The 17,202-nt window shown below is 36.6% G+C and overlaps 1 protein-coding gene across 1 annotated transcript in view; it reads left to right on the forward strand.

Annotated features, from left to right (window-relative positions):
- SPON1 (spondin 1) overlaps positions 1-17,202 on the forward strand; it is a 185,672-nt gene that overhangs the window by 60,160 nt on the left and 108,310 nt on the right. Inside the window, 2 exon segments of the mRNA XM_072421896.1 lie at positions 15,451-15,524; positions 16,975-17,097. Coding sequence (XP_072277997.1) covers positions 15,451-15,524; positions 16,975-17,097 — 197 coding nt within the window.

The raw sequence follows: 17,202 nt of genomic DNA on the forward strand, positions 1-17,202 counted from the left end.
TATTGCTGGAATATGTACCTGAGGGTTTTGGATAATGACATAGGGGTCTTTTTGCTGGAATATGTACCTAGGGGTTATGGATAATGACATAGGGGTCTTATAGTTTGGAATGTGTACCTAGGGGTTATGGTTTATGACATTGAGCTCCTATGGCTAGAATGTGGAAACGGGTGTTATGGATTGTGGAATATGGGTCCTATGGTTGGAAAGTTTACCTGGGGGATGTGAATAGTGACATGGGGGGTCTTATGGCTGAAATGTGGACCTGGGGGTTATGGATTATGACGGGGGGTCTAGCAACACTACCTCCTACATGAACCAAAGTGTGTTTATTCACATGAAGCAAATATTTATGCTGTCATAAATATCTGTTGTAGGAAATATGTATTAGCTGCTTTGTAATACCTGCCGATCCAAGTACCACCTACTGACTGTAGACACATTTGGGCCCAATTCCATCTTCATTGCCAACCACAGACCACTTACTCCCTAACATCAACTTTTTTGAATTCTCTGTATACATTTTAGTATATGTTTTTGGTCCGGTCACACAGGAGTTCTGCTTAGTTTTTCTCCGATGATAGTGATATTTATCCAACACATTTTAGTTTGGTCCTGTCACTTCGTCCCTCACAAATATTCCTGTCCTTTATTATTAGGCCCACTTTACTTTCGGTTGAATAAATAGACTCTCGGAGTATAAAATGCGGCATCCAGTTGCCAGGCAACACATTTTTGGAAACTGGTAAGATCTGCATTCCATTCAATGGAGGGCTTGGCTTCATGGTTAATATTGACACAGTATAAACTACATAAATGCCCATTTTCACAAAATATAATGAAATGGTTGTTATTCGGGCCAAAATTTAGGTTTTAAATCCCAAATCATCACTATTTGACATCTGTTCTGGTTGTCATGTTCTTTTAATTTGTTCACAGATAATGCTATAATGGTGATTCAGAGGCTTCAGTATTTTCTATGCCTCTTACTCATGGGCTCTGAGAGTTTCTCAAGTAATGAGCAATTTGTACCTCTCCGGTCAGTAACCACTGACACCAACAATCTTTTTGGCTTCTGTATCCATATTCTTCCCACTGACCAGCAATGTAAAATGCATTTTTCCCACTGATCACCACACTAATATACCGTGAGCTGTTTATATAGTTGTTATAAGACTTCCCTGAAGATTTGAAAGGTATTTCAAACGTTCCCCCATGTAAAAAAGAAAAAAAGCTTCTGACTTTCTACTTGCATGCTTACATTGATATCTCAAAATATTAAACTAAAATTAGGTAGCCACTTGCTTGCTATCTTTACAACACTGGAGGACAGCACACTCAAAAGTCCCAATGCATACAGACACATAATTATTTAATAATGCCAAAATTTTGTCTGTCCACATCTTAGTTAAAAAATGCCATAGGCCTCCAGACAAGAACCAAGTTCAGAATGAGCTTAAAGGAGTGTTTGTTAAACTAAAGTGCTTATTTTAATATGTTGTGCAAACTAAAATAGACTAATGTACTTTTAAGTTAACTAGAGGTGAGCAAATGCACTTATATGTTTATAAAAGATATTAGGTAGACATGGGCCATACAGATGCATGGATTTAATAGGTGGCATTATCAATTCATCCACTGGGTGGGGTTGTGTTCATGTTCATACACAATAATTTACACTTATATTCTTTTCAATGAAAACAAACACAGCGCCTCCTATTGGACAAATGATTGCAGTCCTGAACAAATCAGTTGTCATTTGAAATCTGTGCCACTAGAAAATTTTCTTTAAAGCCCAATGTTTTATTTCAGTGATCTGGGAGTCAATTTAAATCCCTTACTAGACTCCTAGACATCTAAAACCTTAATTCAGAGGACCTTGGCGTTCCCTTTTGATCTTCGCATGATGATATCACCCACTTCAAGGGGAACACAAGACCCTAGATATGTGGGGGCTAGGTTCACCCACTTATTCCTTAATGAGGCTTCAGTCATTTTATATATAATCTGGTTCACCAGATTCTAATTTTATGGGTTTAAAATGGTAGAAAATGTAGAGCTGCACCTAATATTTGACATATTTTTATTAAATGAGTTAAAAAAAATTAATTACACAAAGTATCATTTTTCACGTCTATTATTTTTATCTGTAGGCATTGCTTAAATGAAAATCTAATTATTGTCTAATATGTTGAAAAAAATCAACAGACTCCATGGGGTGTACTTATTACTTTGTATGACTGTATTTATATCTAGATTTTTAAGTATGATATATTGTAAATATGTTCTTCACTGTACTCAATTATCAGAACATGTTTCCAAGGAATATAAGATAAATTACGTGCACAGTAAATATCTTAAAACCGGAATCATCTGGGAAGACTCTGGCTGCAATTACATTTGGAGGAGACAAGCATTCCACAAATACTTGTGTTTTCCCATATCCATGAGATTGTTTGTTTGTCTTTTGTTCGCATTAATGTAAAGCATGTGAGTGGTAATGGAACCAATTTGTTATTTTTTTAGGCTTTTTGCCTGAAAATTATTATTATTATTCAATTAATAAACATCTTTTGGAGAAGTTAAAGAGAAGCAGCCATGCCAAAATTCCTAATACCAGACTTAGTAACGCTTATATCGACCATTGTATAAAGCTTTGTTTGATATATAGGAGTTTTTCCCCTTTTTTTTTATGGCAGAGTTATTGATGAGTTCAATCTGTTTGATTGATTTGCAACTGAAAGCTGGTGAAAATGCCTAGAAAATGACCTATGTACATTGCTTGGCCAAGAAGTCACACGCTCTGATATTTTGTTGGACTGTCTTTAGCTTTGATTACGGCACTTAGTCATTATGATTTTGATAAGTTTAGTATTATGTATCCTGTATTGATGATGAGGACACTGTGTAATGTCTTCTTCAGCACACTCCAAAGATTCTAAATAGATTTCAGGTCTGGACTGTTGTGGCTATTCCATGTGTGAAAATGATGTTTCATGATACCTAAACCACTCTTTCACAATTTGAGCACAATTTGTCATCTTGGAGTGTGTCTGTGCCTTCAGGGAAGAAAAAAAACATTGCTAGAAAAACCTGGCCATTTGGAATATTCACATGGTCAGCTGACTTTTTTTGAGCATATCATGCTGCTAAACCCAGACCTGACCAAAGGCAGCAAACAAAGATGGTAGCATTGCTCCCAAATGCTTGGGGACTTCTTTTGGCCAGACAATGTATATGGCCAGCATAAATGTAGTGTAAAGAACCTAAATGTAAGATAGTAATACAGTGATACCTCGGCTAATGAGTGAATCTAACAAATTTTTCGGCTTCGGCCAACGGAGACAGACTCGGCTAACAAATGTATAGTGGATGCCCGATAACAAACTGCAGCTATGTTGAGCTAAATTTTCGTTTTGACTAACGAGTGTGATTATATTTGTTAGCCGAATGAATTATATTTGTTAGCCGAGGTATCACTGTACGGTGGAATGGACATGGTTAAACCAGGAGAGAAAGTGTGCTATTTGTAAGATCATCAGGGGTAGATAAAAGGGGTAAAAAGAAACTAATATAAGGACTTCTATGTTGTATTATATGAAATAACTGTTTTTGGGTTTGGATACCCTTTAAACCAGAAGATTTTGGGGGTCCGTGGCTCTGGTCTGATCACCCTCGATCAGGGTCAGGAGAAAGGCCTTGCCAGGGGGATGCACCGGCCAGAGGCGCGGACCACGTCCCCAGTGCAAATCCCTGGCTCAGGGTAGTGGGCGGGCTGTGATTCACGACACAACCCGCCCACTCTTCCATTGCAGGCTCAGATCTGTGATGGCAGAGTGAGCAGGGTCATGGCATTATGACGTCACTATGGGGGAGGTTCCTCTGCTTTGATTGAAAACTGCCTCCCCAGGCATGCAAGGTCAGGAGCCGGTAATTTTAGTGGTCCGCAGGACCAAAAAGGTTGGCGACAGCTGCTTTAAACTATATCTAAATCCCAATCTGTTTTAGTTTTTATATAGAATAAAGAAAGGTTAACACATTGTACTGGTCAACTGCTCATCTCAATATGATGTGCCTCACTAGGGAAATTTCCTATAACTTCCTGTCCTGTAGTCATAATCAGATATAAGAGGATGTCAATCCAATCTTTTTAGTGTCTCTTTTATAAGATTAACCCTGTATTCCATTTCTAGTAACAACCCAAATTTTGGATATTTCTAATCATTTAGAGTCTCAGTGATAATGGTCTTTGGGGATAAGCAGGAGACCCACAAAGCAAAAACTTTTTTTGTTTAGAAATTCTTTAGTTTGGTTCTATTGTTTATGATTATCATGCAGGTGGTAGCTCACACCACACTTCTGCTAATTTTCAACAAAATGCCAAGGACAAATTCTGGGGAGCCAAATAACCTAAATTCATGTTTTTGGAGATGTGGGGGATAACAAAATGTATTCTCCCACATGCATGTAACAACTGTTACAGGAAATGGTTGTATATTGTCCCCAAATGTGTTACTATTATGCTTGAGAGTTCCCTTTAATTTAAATATCGCATTGCAAAGTTGTTCATTAATTGAGATCCATGGAATTTTAAGCTAATGAAATTCTGTTGGCACAAACAAAGAATTAAATAAATCCACATAACCATTTCCAGATCAGACGTTATACAGTATAAAAATCCGACATGTTGAGATGGAAAAATACATGCTGGGAAGGGCCGTGTGTTACAGGAATGACATGCCACATACAAATCTGTTGCTTCCTTAGAGATATGACAAGTTTTATTTTTTTTAACCGCACAAATGTATTTTTAAAACATAGCATATGGTTCAATTCATATCATGTCAATGTGACTTCTATTAGAGTACATCTGCCTAACAACTCATGCATGGCTCTCTTCCTTCAGTATAATGATGCTTTTGTTTGGTTTAAAAATAAACACTTGGCAATATTCATCTCAAATGTTTTACATACATATGAAGATTTATTTACATTTATACCTGTGAAATAAATATATTATATTAATTTTATTAGATTTTTTTATTCTTTGTCAGGCTATCAAAAGAGGGTACAGACATTCTCTATACACTGGCCCTGATTTATTAAAGATCTCCAAGGCTGGAGAGAATACACTTTCATCAGTGAAGCTAGGTATCCAGCAAACCTGGAATGGATTTCCTAAAACTCAGTTTTTTTGTTAGCAAATATTTTCAATCCTGAACCAGATCCGTTCCAGGTTTGCTGGATCACCCAGCTTCACTGATGAAAGTGTATTCTCTCCAGCTTTGGAGAACTTTAATAAATCAGGGCCATTGTATTTGTTTACTTTACCCAACTTAGGAAAATATGAAAAATTGTGTATGAATATTGTATCATCATTGTCATCCAGTATAATATATATTATAATACTGGATATTTAACACTATGATTACGGTATATCAGACAATTACAGTACTAAGCAGAGTCATCCTGCAATGTATAGGCTGCAGTAGACAATGAAAGCTTAAACTATATATTTCTGAAAATATGTATCTGTGTATCTGTGATCCTAATGTCATATGATCATTGTATATATATTATGCATGGTCTAGAAGTTTTCTTAAAGTGTTTATTTAAAATGAACATTTTAAGATAGCTACAGGAGAGATTCTTTTGTCGAATTTCTTTTAAAGGTCCTTTTTCCCTTATTTTGGCCTCATTACCTAAAAAATTATAAGTCTCAAACAAACCTGCCGCCTGAATATCCTAAACTCCATGGGCAGCATGGTGGCTCAGTGGTTAGCACCCTGGCCTTTTCCAGAGTTGAAGGTTGGAATCTTGGCTAGGACACTATCTGCATGGAGTTTGCAGATTCTCCCCGTGTTTGCGTGGGTTTACTCCGGGTACTCTGGTTTCCTCTCACAATCCAGAAACATGCAATTAGGTTCCCCAAAAGAAAAAAAAACATAGATTGTGGTAGACATATGACTATGGTAGGGATATTAGATTGTGAGCTTCTTTGGGGGACAGCCAGTGACATGACTATGAACTTTGTACTGCGCTGTGCAATATGTCGGTGCTATATAAATACTGTGTAATAATATTACTGACTGGCAAGGATCAAAATGAAGCCCTAGAGTCTAAATCTCCAAATCAGGTGTACCATAGTTTTTTACAGGTTCATCAGGTTTGTGTATTAAATTAAACAGGTAGTGCGGGCTGTAAATCCAGCCATTGTAATGAGTTGATTGCAAAGATGTACATCAAAGGAGATGGAACGGAAAGCTTTACTTGAATCAATGTGGAATACTCCTAGTGTGTTTTTTCAGTGTGCAGCAGTCACTGGTATGAATGCCCCGGTCTTCGTGCTGACATTTGGATAAAAAGCTGCTGTAAATCACAAGGTAATTAGTGATGGTGGTGACAAACAGGGAACTCATTAATGATGATAATGATGTTTTTCATGCAGTTCCCTTTGGATCAGTCACCTTTCAGAAATGACACTTGTGGATAGCATTGATAGTGGACACAATGATGAATAAGAGCATGTGCTATCAGTTCTTAGAATTGCCAAGAATCATTTTTGACATCCGATGTACATAATGTGTGTCCAGATAAAGAGACATTGTGGCTGCTTGTGTATCGTCACCAAACAAAAGCTACCGGGCAGCATAATTAAATGGATGGTGTAGCGTAATGAGATAATTTCTTGTATATCTTAGCTTAGAGGGGAAGGTTCAATTTTAAAAACTTGTCAACAGGCAGGGCTTTATTGCAAAAATGGACAAGCATGGTCTCTTTTGCTTGATCGGTCCATGGAACCGATACCTGGCAATCCCAGTTTTTGCTGCACTTGCCGGTACTGAATAAACTTGGTCATCCTAGCCGGACCAATCAAGATGGCTTACAACTAGGAAGAGAAGATGATGATGGCATGCTCTGATGAAATGGGGACAGGTGACTATAGCTGGGTTATAGTACAGATTTAAAGCAAGTTTAATGTAATTTGCATTTTACACTTGCTTACTTTTTTGTATTTTTGTTATTGTATTATAGTCCCAATCCCAACAGTCTACCACTCCCCCAAGTTTATTCACGGCTAGTCACCTGATATTACAGGTCTTCCTTCTCCTTTTCCTTTGCTGTTGGGCAGGTCCTAAATCCTTCAGTGAATAGCCCCACATGGTAATGACATGATGCCTCTCCTACATTCTGTTGTAAATCCAGATTGATTTCTAATCCCCCCAAAAAAACTACATTCTAAGACAATATTCAGCCTTTTTATTATCTCACAACGCCTGGCATTAGAGCCTATCTATGATGTAAACTTAATCAGAACTGGGTTATATGAAGCACTATAATATCTATAAAAAGCAGGTTCAGACGTGTGAAGTTGGATTTAAGGCTGGTTTATGATGGGTCCCCAAAAGGAGTGTTCTCGATGTCCTGGGCCGGAAGAGCTGGAAGAGGACCAGCACTGGATCATAGAGAAAGGTCGAGTGGGGACCTTAGCTTGTGTTAATGACTCATGACTATAGTAGGGGCATTAGATTGTGAGCCCCTTTGAGGGACAGCTAGTGACATGACTATGGACATTGTACAGTGCTGTGTAATATGTCAGCACTATATAAATACTGTATGATAATAATAAAGGATGACATTCTTCTCAATGACCATCAATGTAAAAAACATTCTTCCTATTGGCCACCAGGTGAATGTGCAGTAAGCTTTGGGTTTTGTAATTATTGCAAGGGTTCCTTCAGACCTAAAGTTATTTCAAGGGTTCCCCCATGTAACAAAAGTTAAGAAGAGCTGCTCTAGGATAATCTTACATGTATTTATCAGTGAATGTTCTCACAAAATCTACCCAACCCTGATGAAGGCCACTTGAGCCCTCGAAACGTGTTGACTTTTTTTCTTTTAATACAAATTACTTCCAAACTGTATTAAACACCGTTGATGCTTTCTGTTCTGCATAATTTCCTTTGTGGGTGACAAGTTTTTTTAAGTAATAGGATTCACTTCTGAGTTCCACAGGCTCTATAAATGCACTTGGTCTTTGACCTCATACATTTTATGGTCATTACATTCTGTGTTGACCCCAAAATATCTTAATGAATTACAGTAATGTTACTTCATTCCACACTGTATGTAATTACAGAACTTATCATTCATGGTTCACTGTGATACATTGGCAACATTTGCTGGCATATTGCAGGTACTACAGAACGAAGTGCTTATTTTAATCAGGAAATGTGAAGGGGTTTCATCAAACTAGCTAGTGCTCAGTGAATAAACCTCCCTCGAATGGAAAGCTCTTGTCAAACAGCCTGATTTAGAGTTTCAATCTAATTATGAAATTGAGATTTCTCTCTTCTTCCAACTAGGAAGATTTAATAAGTTCTCCAGTTCCACAATTTCAAGCAAATCCCAGCAAATTAGTCCTGCAAAACATTTGCCAGTGCTCAGGGGCTTATGTGACTTTTCTTTCCGTAAAGCTTCTTAGACGAACAAAAGTTTTTATTTTGCATTGAGGCTAAGATATCAAACAACACAGAAATTAACTTGAAGCAGAACAGTATTTGTTGTCTTTTGGTATCTCTATACCCAAATGGCAATATAAAAAAAAGTGATAAAGAAAAATTGCATTTCAAGCTGAAATCAAGGCAACATAGAAAATGGAGGGAATCCGTTGCTCACTATATCGTAAGAAAGGTTCTATTTTCCCAAGCCTGAAATATGTAATGGACAATAGGGAGGAAAGAAGAAAAAGACCGGCTTTTGCTGTCCTAATATTTGTATGATATTAAAGCGTCTGTGTCAATGTTTTTGTTAAAAATCAGGACAATAGTAATGTAATGTTGCATTAAAAGTCTATTACTTCATAGTTACTATATAAATTACATATGAACTATATAGATTTAGAGGATAGCAGATCAATATTAAAACATATATGTTAAGAAGTGTTAATCAAAGATATACTAAATCAGGGTGCATCAAAGACTTCGGAAATCTAAGTGTCTCTGAAATGGTCCCGACACGTTTCGCCAAATAAATGGCTTCCTCAGGTGATCAAGAGACTTGAGTAGATATCAACTTTAGAGAAAGGCATGTAATTAATAGAATTACTTAGTACAAATTGAATATAATCATATACTAGTGCATAGCAAAGCTATATATTGATATAGTAATACATCAAGATGAATGACTCGTTATCATACATATTCAGGAACAGTTGTATGTACAGATAAATAGATAGATATTCAAACAATATAAAGCAAATATAAACCAAAACCATAGCCATTCTTATTCATGTATATCTCTAATACTTTCTGATGATTGATTTTCCCAGTTAGTAGATCAGCATATATAAGTTATAGAGTTAATTACCATATCATAAAGGTATAAAGGGACGTACTGAAGATAAAGAGGGTGAGTCAAAAGTCATAATGTGAGAGAAAGGAATCGCTGTAATGATGTGAAAGATGCCAAAGTAGATTTGGCGCTGGATCATAGGATTGCAAATAAGGATATAGATGAAAACCTATAGGAAAAAATAATGGGTATTATGCATATTGTACTCAAGGTGATATTTGGAAAAAATGGATTAGGATGAGTGTGGGGGAAAACACTTACAATTTAGTGGCGATAAAGTCCTATTAGGGTGTTAGTCGTTCTTGAAATAGGCAAGCATATGACTATAATAGACCATACAAATTAAAATATGAGGAAATATTAAGGTTACAATGGTAATATGAGGTAGTGGTGTAAAAAAAAAGTCTACTTACTTCTCAACAGACCATTGAGAGACAGAATAAGGATGTATCCAGAGTAGTTAAAGTATGCCACTTGTTGGGAAATTTGATGAATTATAGAGTAATGTAGTAACTAGAGAATCAAAAGTTAAAAATAAAAAAGTTATTTGGATTAATTGGATGTGTATGAGGGATTGGGAGTTTATAGGTGTGATTTAAATAAAGTAAAGTATTCTTACTTGCTATATGCGTCTATATCTGTCGAAGAGATAGATTTTATGGATAGTGTGGGACGACCAGTCCTGAAGTGATGGAAACTAGAAACAAGGTAAAAATGTGAGGAGTACTAATAAATGAAATACTAATGATGCGAAACCAAATTAATTAAATGTTAATTGTGACTGAGGATAGTATTTTATGCACTTACTGATCACATAGTGGCACCTATGTCAGGAGAGGGTAAGCTACAGGGGATATATCTAAAAATGGAGAAGCAATTAAAAAGAAAAAGGAAGGAGAATGTATTAGTAATGACCTTTTGGAATTTTCAATGGATACTTATTTGTAGTTTTAGTTGTAATATAGGTCACTAGTAGTATGATAGAGGGCTTACCTGTTCATAGATAGGATTTTGTTCACTTTCTATACTACACTATCAGCAGCCAGCCACCAAAAGACTGGGCCTGCTGATATCTGGGTTTTAAAAAGGAATCTGTGTAGGCTAATTGGGAATTGGCGCAGCTGCGCGTGAATACATTGAAGAATCCAGGGGTGGGAGTGCAACGTTACTTCTGCCCTTCTCTATGTGAAAAGAAAGTATCAGGTTCCTTTCAACAAAAACATTGACATAGACGCTTTATTAACATACAAATATTAAGCCAGCAAAAGCCTGTCTTTTTCTTCTTTCCTCCCTATTGTCCATGAAATCAAGGCAAGTTAAAGTAGAACTTTAAAAAATTGCCATCAGGCCGGGCTTTATTAAAGAAAAGGACAGGTCTCAGATTCCCTTGCAGGTGCCATAACTAAATAAATCAAGATGGCCAAAGATCAGAAAGAGGAATAGAAGGAAGAAGATGGCTGTGCCCACGAAGGAAAAGGGATTTGTGCTGCTGTCCGTCCATTCCTGGGACCTACACAGCAATGCCAAATGGCACAACAAACTGCAAAATGAAGGTGCAGAATAATTAGTTTATCCTGCTGTTCACTGCACTCTCCTCAAGTGTGCCCATTCCTTGTAAGCCCATTAGTAAAGTACATTCCTCCAATAGTCAGTGCTGCAGTTACACCAGGGCCATTTGTGTGTGTGTGTGTGTGTGTGTGTGTGTGTGTGAGGGGGGGGGGTTGGGCAGTCATCGCCCACCCATATTTCATATTTGCCCAGGGCCCCACTTAATCTAAAACCATCCCTGAAATACAAGAAAAATATACTCCATTAAATTATGGTAGTTACTACATCATACATGCAAAAATCTATTTAAACAGATTTAGTTTGTGTTTTTATATCTGCTTGGGGTTCAGCTTTAAGGTCAGGTTGGAATGGATTGAGTTGACAAAGGGGAATTAAACCCTTTATCGAACGCTATGCCCACAAAAAAAGGGCAAAACTGTCACAAGAATTGCTTGTGGTCTCCCTGCTGCAGATATTTCCAGTTACTAAGAATGTTTTTGCTTTGTTTTTAATTATGTCCATGTGTGCGGAGGCCATCTTGGTAGAGGTAGGGCTTTGCTTTCTCTTGTTTAAGTCTCTGCCAGGTAGAAAAGTGAGCGGCACAGTGGTAACCTCACCAACAAAATACCATTTTGTACTTGGGAACAAAATACAGATTTGTTGGAGGCATTTGAGACAAAAATTAGACATTTCAGAGTACTGTTCAGGAAGAATGAGATTCCTGATGATTTCATACATTAGTTTTATTATATAGTATTATTTATAGTGCCAACATATTATGCAGTTCTGTACCTTAAATGGGGGTTGCAAGTGACACAAAGAGGAGAGGACCCCTGCCCAGAGGAGGTTACAATCTAAGAGATTATAGTTATCTTCAGTTTCTGAGTTCGACATGTTGGGGGATTCAAAGATTAGAAATGAATTCCATGGATTTGTGTTTTCAAGAACTCAGGCAGGCAATGTATACAGAACATTTTCGAAATGGACAGTAGGGAAGCTGATGGATTTTACCCTGTGTTCTCTTTTGTTCTCAAAGCTAAAAGCCCCCCACTGAAAGATGCCTACAATGAGCTATTTGAGACCTTATCTATGAGTCCCTGCACATGTCATGCATTCATCCTTTGGCAAGTTGATGGGCACACCATGGTGGGTTCTCATAGTTTGGTAATGTGTTTACTGCTGGAAAGATGTCCTCTTGCCTTATTGCCTGTCCTATTGACAATAGCACACATGTAATCCTTTTTTTTTTCTTTTGTTAAAAGAATAAAAGATTGTTTTTATTCTTTTTGCTACTTTATTTTTCCAAAGTCAAAGAATAGTGTTTCATATCGGCAGTTACACAAATGACACATAACCTTTTCTCCGTTTGCTCTCCGTCGATGAAAGGCTTAAAATCAAACAGAATGTCCTCTTTCATCTTGTGAAAGGAGTTGCCTAATGCCACCTGTATAGGGATCACAGCAAAAAAATTTAAAGAGAGAATAAATATGAGAGGAAAGCTAAAGAAAGGGCAGCACAAATTGGAAACAGCGATCTTCCCTAGTTGGATAGCAATAGAAATGTTCTATAAAGCATGAACCACTTTTACTAGGAGGCTTCAAGCTGGTAGTTTTAGCATCAGTTCTCAGGTTCTTATTTTTCTGCATTGCTTTGCTGTAATATTTACAACATTTTCAATAAATACACATCCCAGGGCATGTCTTTACTCTGCTGGGTTTAGGGCACAGAGGTTTTTATTTAGTCCCCCCCCCCCATTACTGTCTTTACATATGGATATATTGTTCTATCTATTCAATCAATCTACTGTAGGTGTAAGTTTAGAAAAAGTGTATCTCCTGTTTTGTTTGCACTTAGGCCATGTTTTCCATCTGTCCCTAATTGCATAGTTTTTTAAAACTTTTTGATATATACACACACGCACAAGTGTTAAAATACACAGGTGTAAATAGGCCCTTAGGTTTAGAATTAAAGTTATTGATAAGTTTTTATATATAGTGTGTATGTATTTATGTATATATATATATATATATATATATATATATATATATCTTGTGTGTCTTTATATATATATATATATATATATATATATATATATATATATATATATATTAGACATGCTACTGTGGAGTTATATTACAGGTTTTAGTATTTATATGCACCCTTGTTTTACCAGATTTTTTTTAAATTTTATTTAAAGTTTAATGTCCCACTCTTGCCTATTCCTATATACTGCACAGGTACCACCTGTTGATTTTATACTTTGATAATTCTAGTAAAGCCATCTAAAACATTCACTGAGTTAAAAAAGAAACACCTTACATTTTCTATGTTGCTTTAAGGCCAGCCATGTTTTTGAATAGTCAATACGAGACACACAGGAGGCATCAATACCTTCCTTGTGCCGTGTAGAGGCTTCATTCCTCTAGTCATTTCAGTAAAACTGGTTTCTTGAAAGTTGCGTCACATAAGTTGTAAAATAAATGGCAAAATAAATTAATACTTGAAAACTAGATTAAATTTACTTGAAATTCTTTAATGTTCCTGTCAAACAACGTATACCATGTAATTGAAACATTTCTAAATTTTATGACCTGGTCGCAAGTATTTGATTTGAAGGTTTTTTTTTTCCATTAGCTCTATACATATGGAAATTAAGGCATCATTTCTGAGACAGCTAATTGTTGTTTCAGGGTGACATGTAAGGGTTTGCAGTAAAACATGAAAGTGTGTTATTTTCTTCCATTTGGTGAAATGTCTATTAATAAATAATCTCAACTTCCAGGGCCGTTTTCGGGATGAAGTGAATGTGTCATTTAGATTCTGATTGCTATATTAATAATTCTCTGTCATGAAAATATGAGTGGTACAATATTTAGGAGACATTTGGAAGGTTAAGTTAAGGCCCATAAACATTAAAGAGTATTTTTATGGGCTGGATCTACTTTATCATCTGAAATATACAGTCATTTAGTTTAAACTAGTAGGTAAAAATGTAATGATGTTATCTTTAAACGTGTTTATTAAAATTTAAAGACAATTTTTTTTTTTGTTAAACACCCCTGCCGAAGAAATGAGGAGATATGACACCCTTGTGTGTCATATTAAAACTGGCTTCAGAGGTCAGGCTTCAAACTTTGATGGTGCCACACAGTGGCATGGTTTACCACAGGGTAAAAACTTTGTACCGGTGCTGTGATTTCAGCCTTGTAAAGACGATTTATTATTATTACACAGTATTTAAAGAGCGCCAACATATTGCGCAGCACGCGTAAGTCCATAGTCATGTCACTAGCTGTCCCCCATAGGGGCTAGTACTTTAGTATCCCTACCATAGTCATTTGTCTTTATTCACAGTCCAGGGTCATTTTTTGGGGGACACCCAATAACCTAACTGCCTGTTTTTGGGTTGCAGTAGGAAACTGAGGTTTCCAGAGGAAACCCACGCAAACACAGGGAGAACATGCAAACTCCATGCAGATAATGTCCTGGCTGAGATTCCTAGCGCTGCAAGAGCAAAAGTGCTAACCTCGGAGCCACCATGCTGCTCATCTAGATCAAGCACTGTGTTTAACTTATAGCAAATTGAGCAGTTATAATTTTATTTTCTTGAAATATTCAGAATCAGGAGTAGAACTGACTGTACGATTAAATGTTGCAGCATGCATACATCTTGTACATTTATATTCGTTAACAGAGAGATCAAAGAAAAAAATGCAGAGGTTATGCATTTAAATCAATTATAAAGAATCCATATGAAAGAATCAGCCATGCATTGATTGCGGTGTGTGGTAATACAATTATTAGATTTTCAATCGATAATCTGCATATATAATTAAGGGGATTAAACTTAAAACCAAAAGAAATCTTGACCTAGGTGGATGGGCTAAAGCTTGCTTTTATTTTTAATAAGCTAATATATTGTTTTTAGTAAACTGGTCTTTACCTAATAAAGCAGCAAATTCCAACATGAACAGTCCTGCAATTTTTCTGTTGTAAAACTAAATAGTAACAAGTTGGTATTACAGGTGGATGGGTCTTACTTAAATTATGATCTTTCTATTACAAGTCCAGCTGCAGTTTGAGTTCTCCAGCAAATATCCTAATCTACCCGCTGATATTGCTAGTAAAGCCCATCTAAGGCAGCTTCCCGTATTAGGGTGGCAACTATGCAGCACCGCTACTGAATTCAGAGCAGAGTTGCCACTCTTATGTAGGCTGTGTCTGCTGGCACTATAGTGGAATACAGTACTTTAGTAGAATAAAACTGTTGTAAAGGGACATACCTATCAGCGATGTCACTGTCACTTTACCTTTGAGGATTGGAGACATTGCACCTCACAGAAGGAACATTTCAGCGGGATAGACAATGTTTGGGAAGGGGAGTGCACCCCCAATACAAATAAAGAAGGATTAGGCTCTGTCAGATAAAGTTAAGGAAATCTTCTTTGTGTATCAGTATGGATTTGGTACTTGTTTGAACTGTCATATACGAGTCCTTAGCTGTATTATAATAAAGCAATGTGTAATATTGGTTTATTTCTTTTACAGAGCAAGCATTGTTCAGAAGAAAATCATCTACTTCCAGGATGAAGGATCACTTACTAAAAGAATGTGTGAGCTAGGTGAGATTATCATGAAAGTATTGAAATATAAAGTCTAGCTTTAGTAGGATCAAAAAAATATTGCAGTAACTTCTAAACAGAATCCTTCAATGATGACTGTGAGTACTTTCCTATTTGGGGCTCAGTGAGTCCTGAGAATCCTAGCCGTGTGTAGGAGATGAAGCCTCCCACAAAGTCTTCATTATTCAACCCTTTCAGGAGTGATCCTTACACCACCTGCTATGACACTGCAGCACAGAGACGGACCAGTGTGTTGAATGTTAAAACTTTGCTGGAGGTTTTATCGCATGGGCCAGTGGGGTTTAGCACCCAACGTCCGGTATTACAGCCTGCTATAGAAGGGTCAGTTGATTAGATTATCTTTGGATATCAATGAAGTTGATATAAAGTAACTTTTGATATGGACGATTGAGAAGATGTGTAAATCAGTTGGGGGTGAACTTTCAAAAGGTTCTGGGGCTTTGTACTGAATTTTCAAAGGGGCATTGGGCAAGCATGATGTATTAACACTTTGATGCCTTCCTTGACTTGACAATGGCTTTGACTATGGTTTTCCAGAATACCCTGGGACAACGCCTGAAATAATGATATATTCTAGGCATCACCAAATACTTTCAATGTGCACATAGAGGATCTACTTGTAAATACGAAACATGAATGTTTTTATAATGCAAATTGTGTGCACAACTTGCAAAGCTGCAAGCAAAGACAGTCTGTTCTAGACCACGTTCCTTGGTAACGCCATTAATGTAATCCAGTAATTAGAAAAGTGGGTATGGTATGCTTATCAAACTCCTAACTAGGTTCTGTAAGGCTGGAAAAAGGAGGTGCAGGCCTATGAACGTTTATTTGAAGAAGTGCTCTGCTAAGTCTAATTACTTTTTATATGATATATATATTTTTTTATAGATTGCTCGTGTTAGGTGTAATTTTAATTTTTCAAGAGTTTCTCTTTAAATGGTGGCCTCTTTGCCCAATAATAAGAAATTGTAGATAGTTTTTTTAAAAAAGTGAATAATCCCTGACATTCACTGCTTTAAAAAAGGGTTTAGAGTTTAAATAATACCCTTCATTGGCTAACTTAAAGGATTAAGTTTTAGGAAAACTTGGAACCCTTCTTCAAGCTTCATACAAGGGATATTATAAGTCATCTTAAAAGCTTGTAACTCTAAAAATGTAAATTATCCAGCAAAGGGCATCCCCTGATTCCAACATTCTGTAATAAATGGTTATCATGGTACATGGTACTATTATGGTACCTTAATGCCATTGTATAATGGCAAAGTTTTTTTTCTATAACGTCTTATTAGAAAAGAAAAATACAAAAAACAACTGTACCAAGTGTTGATAAAAATTTTATCTGTTCCCTGAGATATACAAACTAGTTCACAGTTCTATACATGTAAAAAAAAATGTTTGGCATGTGTTACATTGTTGATTTTTTTCATAGATGCCACATCTGAAGGCGCTAACGAGAAGGCAATCCCCGACTGCTGTGCTTGTGGAACAGCTAAATACAGGTTAACTTTCTATGGAAACTGGTCGGAGAAGTCACATGCTAAGGACTACCCAAGTGAGTCAAATTTTATTCTTTACCAAAAGTCAGCAATTTCCATGGGGGTACCTATCTTTTCACATGACTGCAACACCTAAACGTTGGTCTCCGTTCTAAGAAAAA

The sequence above is a fragment of the Pyxicephalus adspersus genome, chromosome 9 (genome assembly GCF_032062135.1).
Source record: "Pyxicephalus adspersus chromosome 9, UCB_Pads_2.0, whole genome shotgun sequence".
Classification (NCBI taxonomy): Eukaryota; Metazoa; Chordata; class Amphibia; order Anura; family Pyxicephalidae; genus Pyxicephalus; species Pyxicephalus adspersus.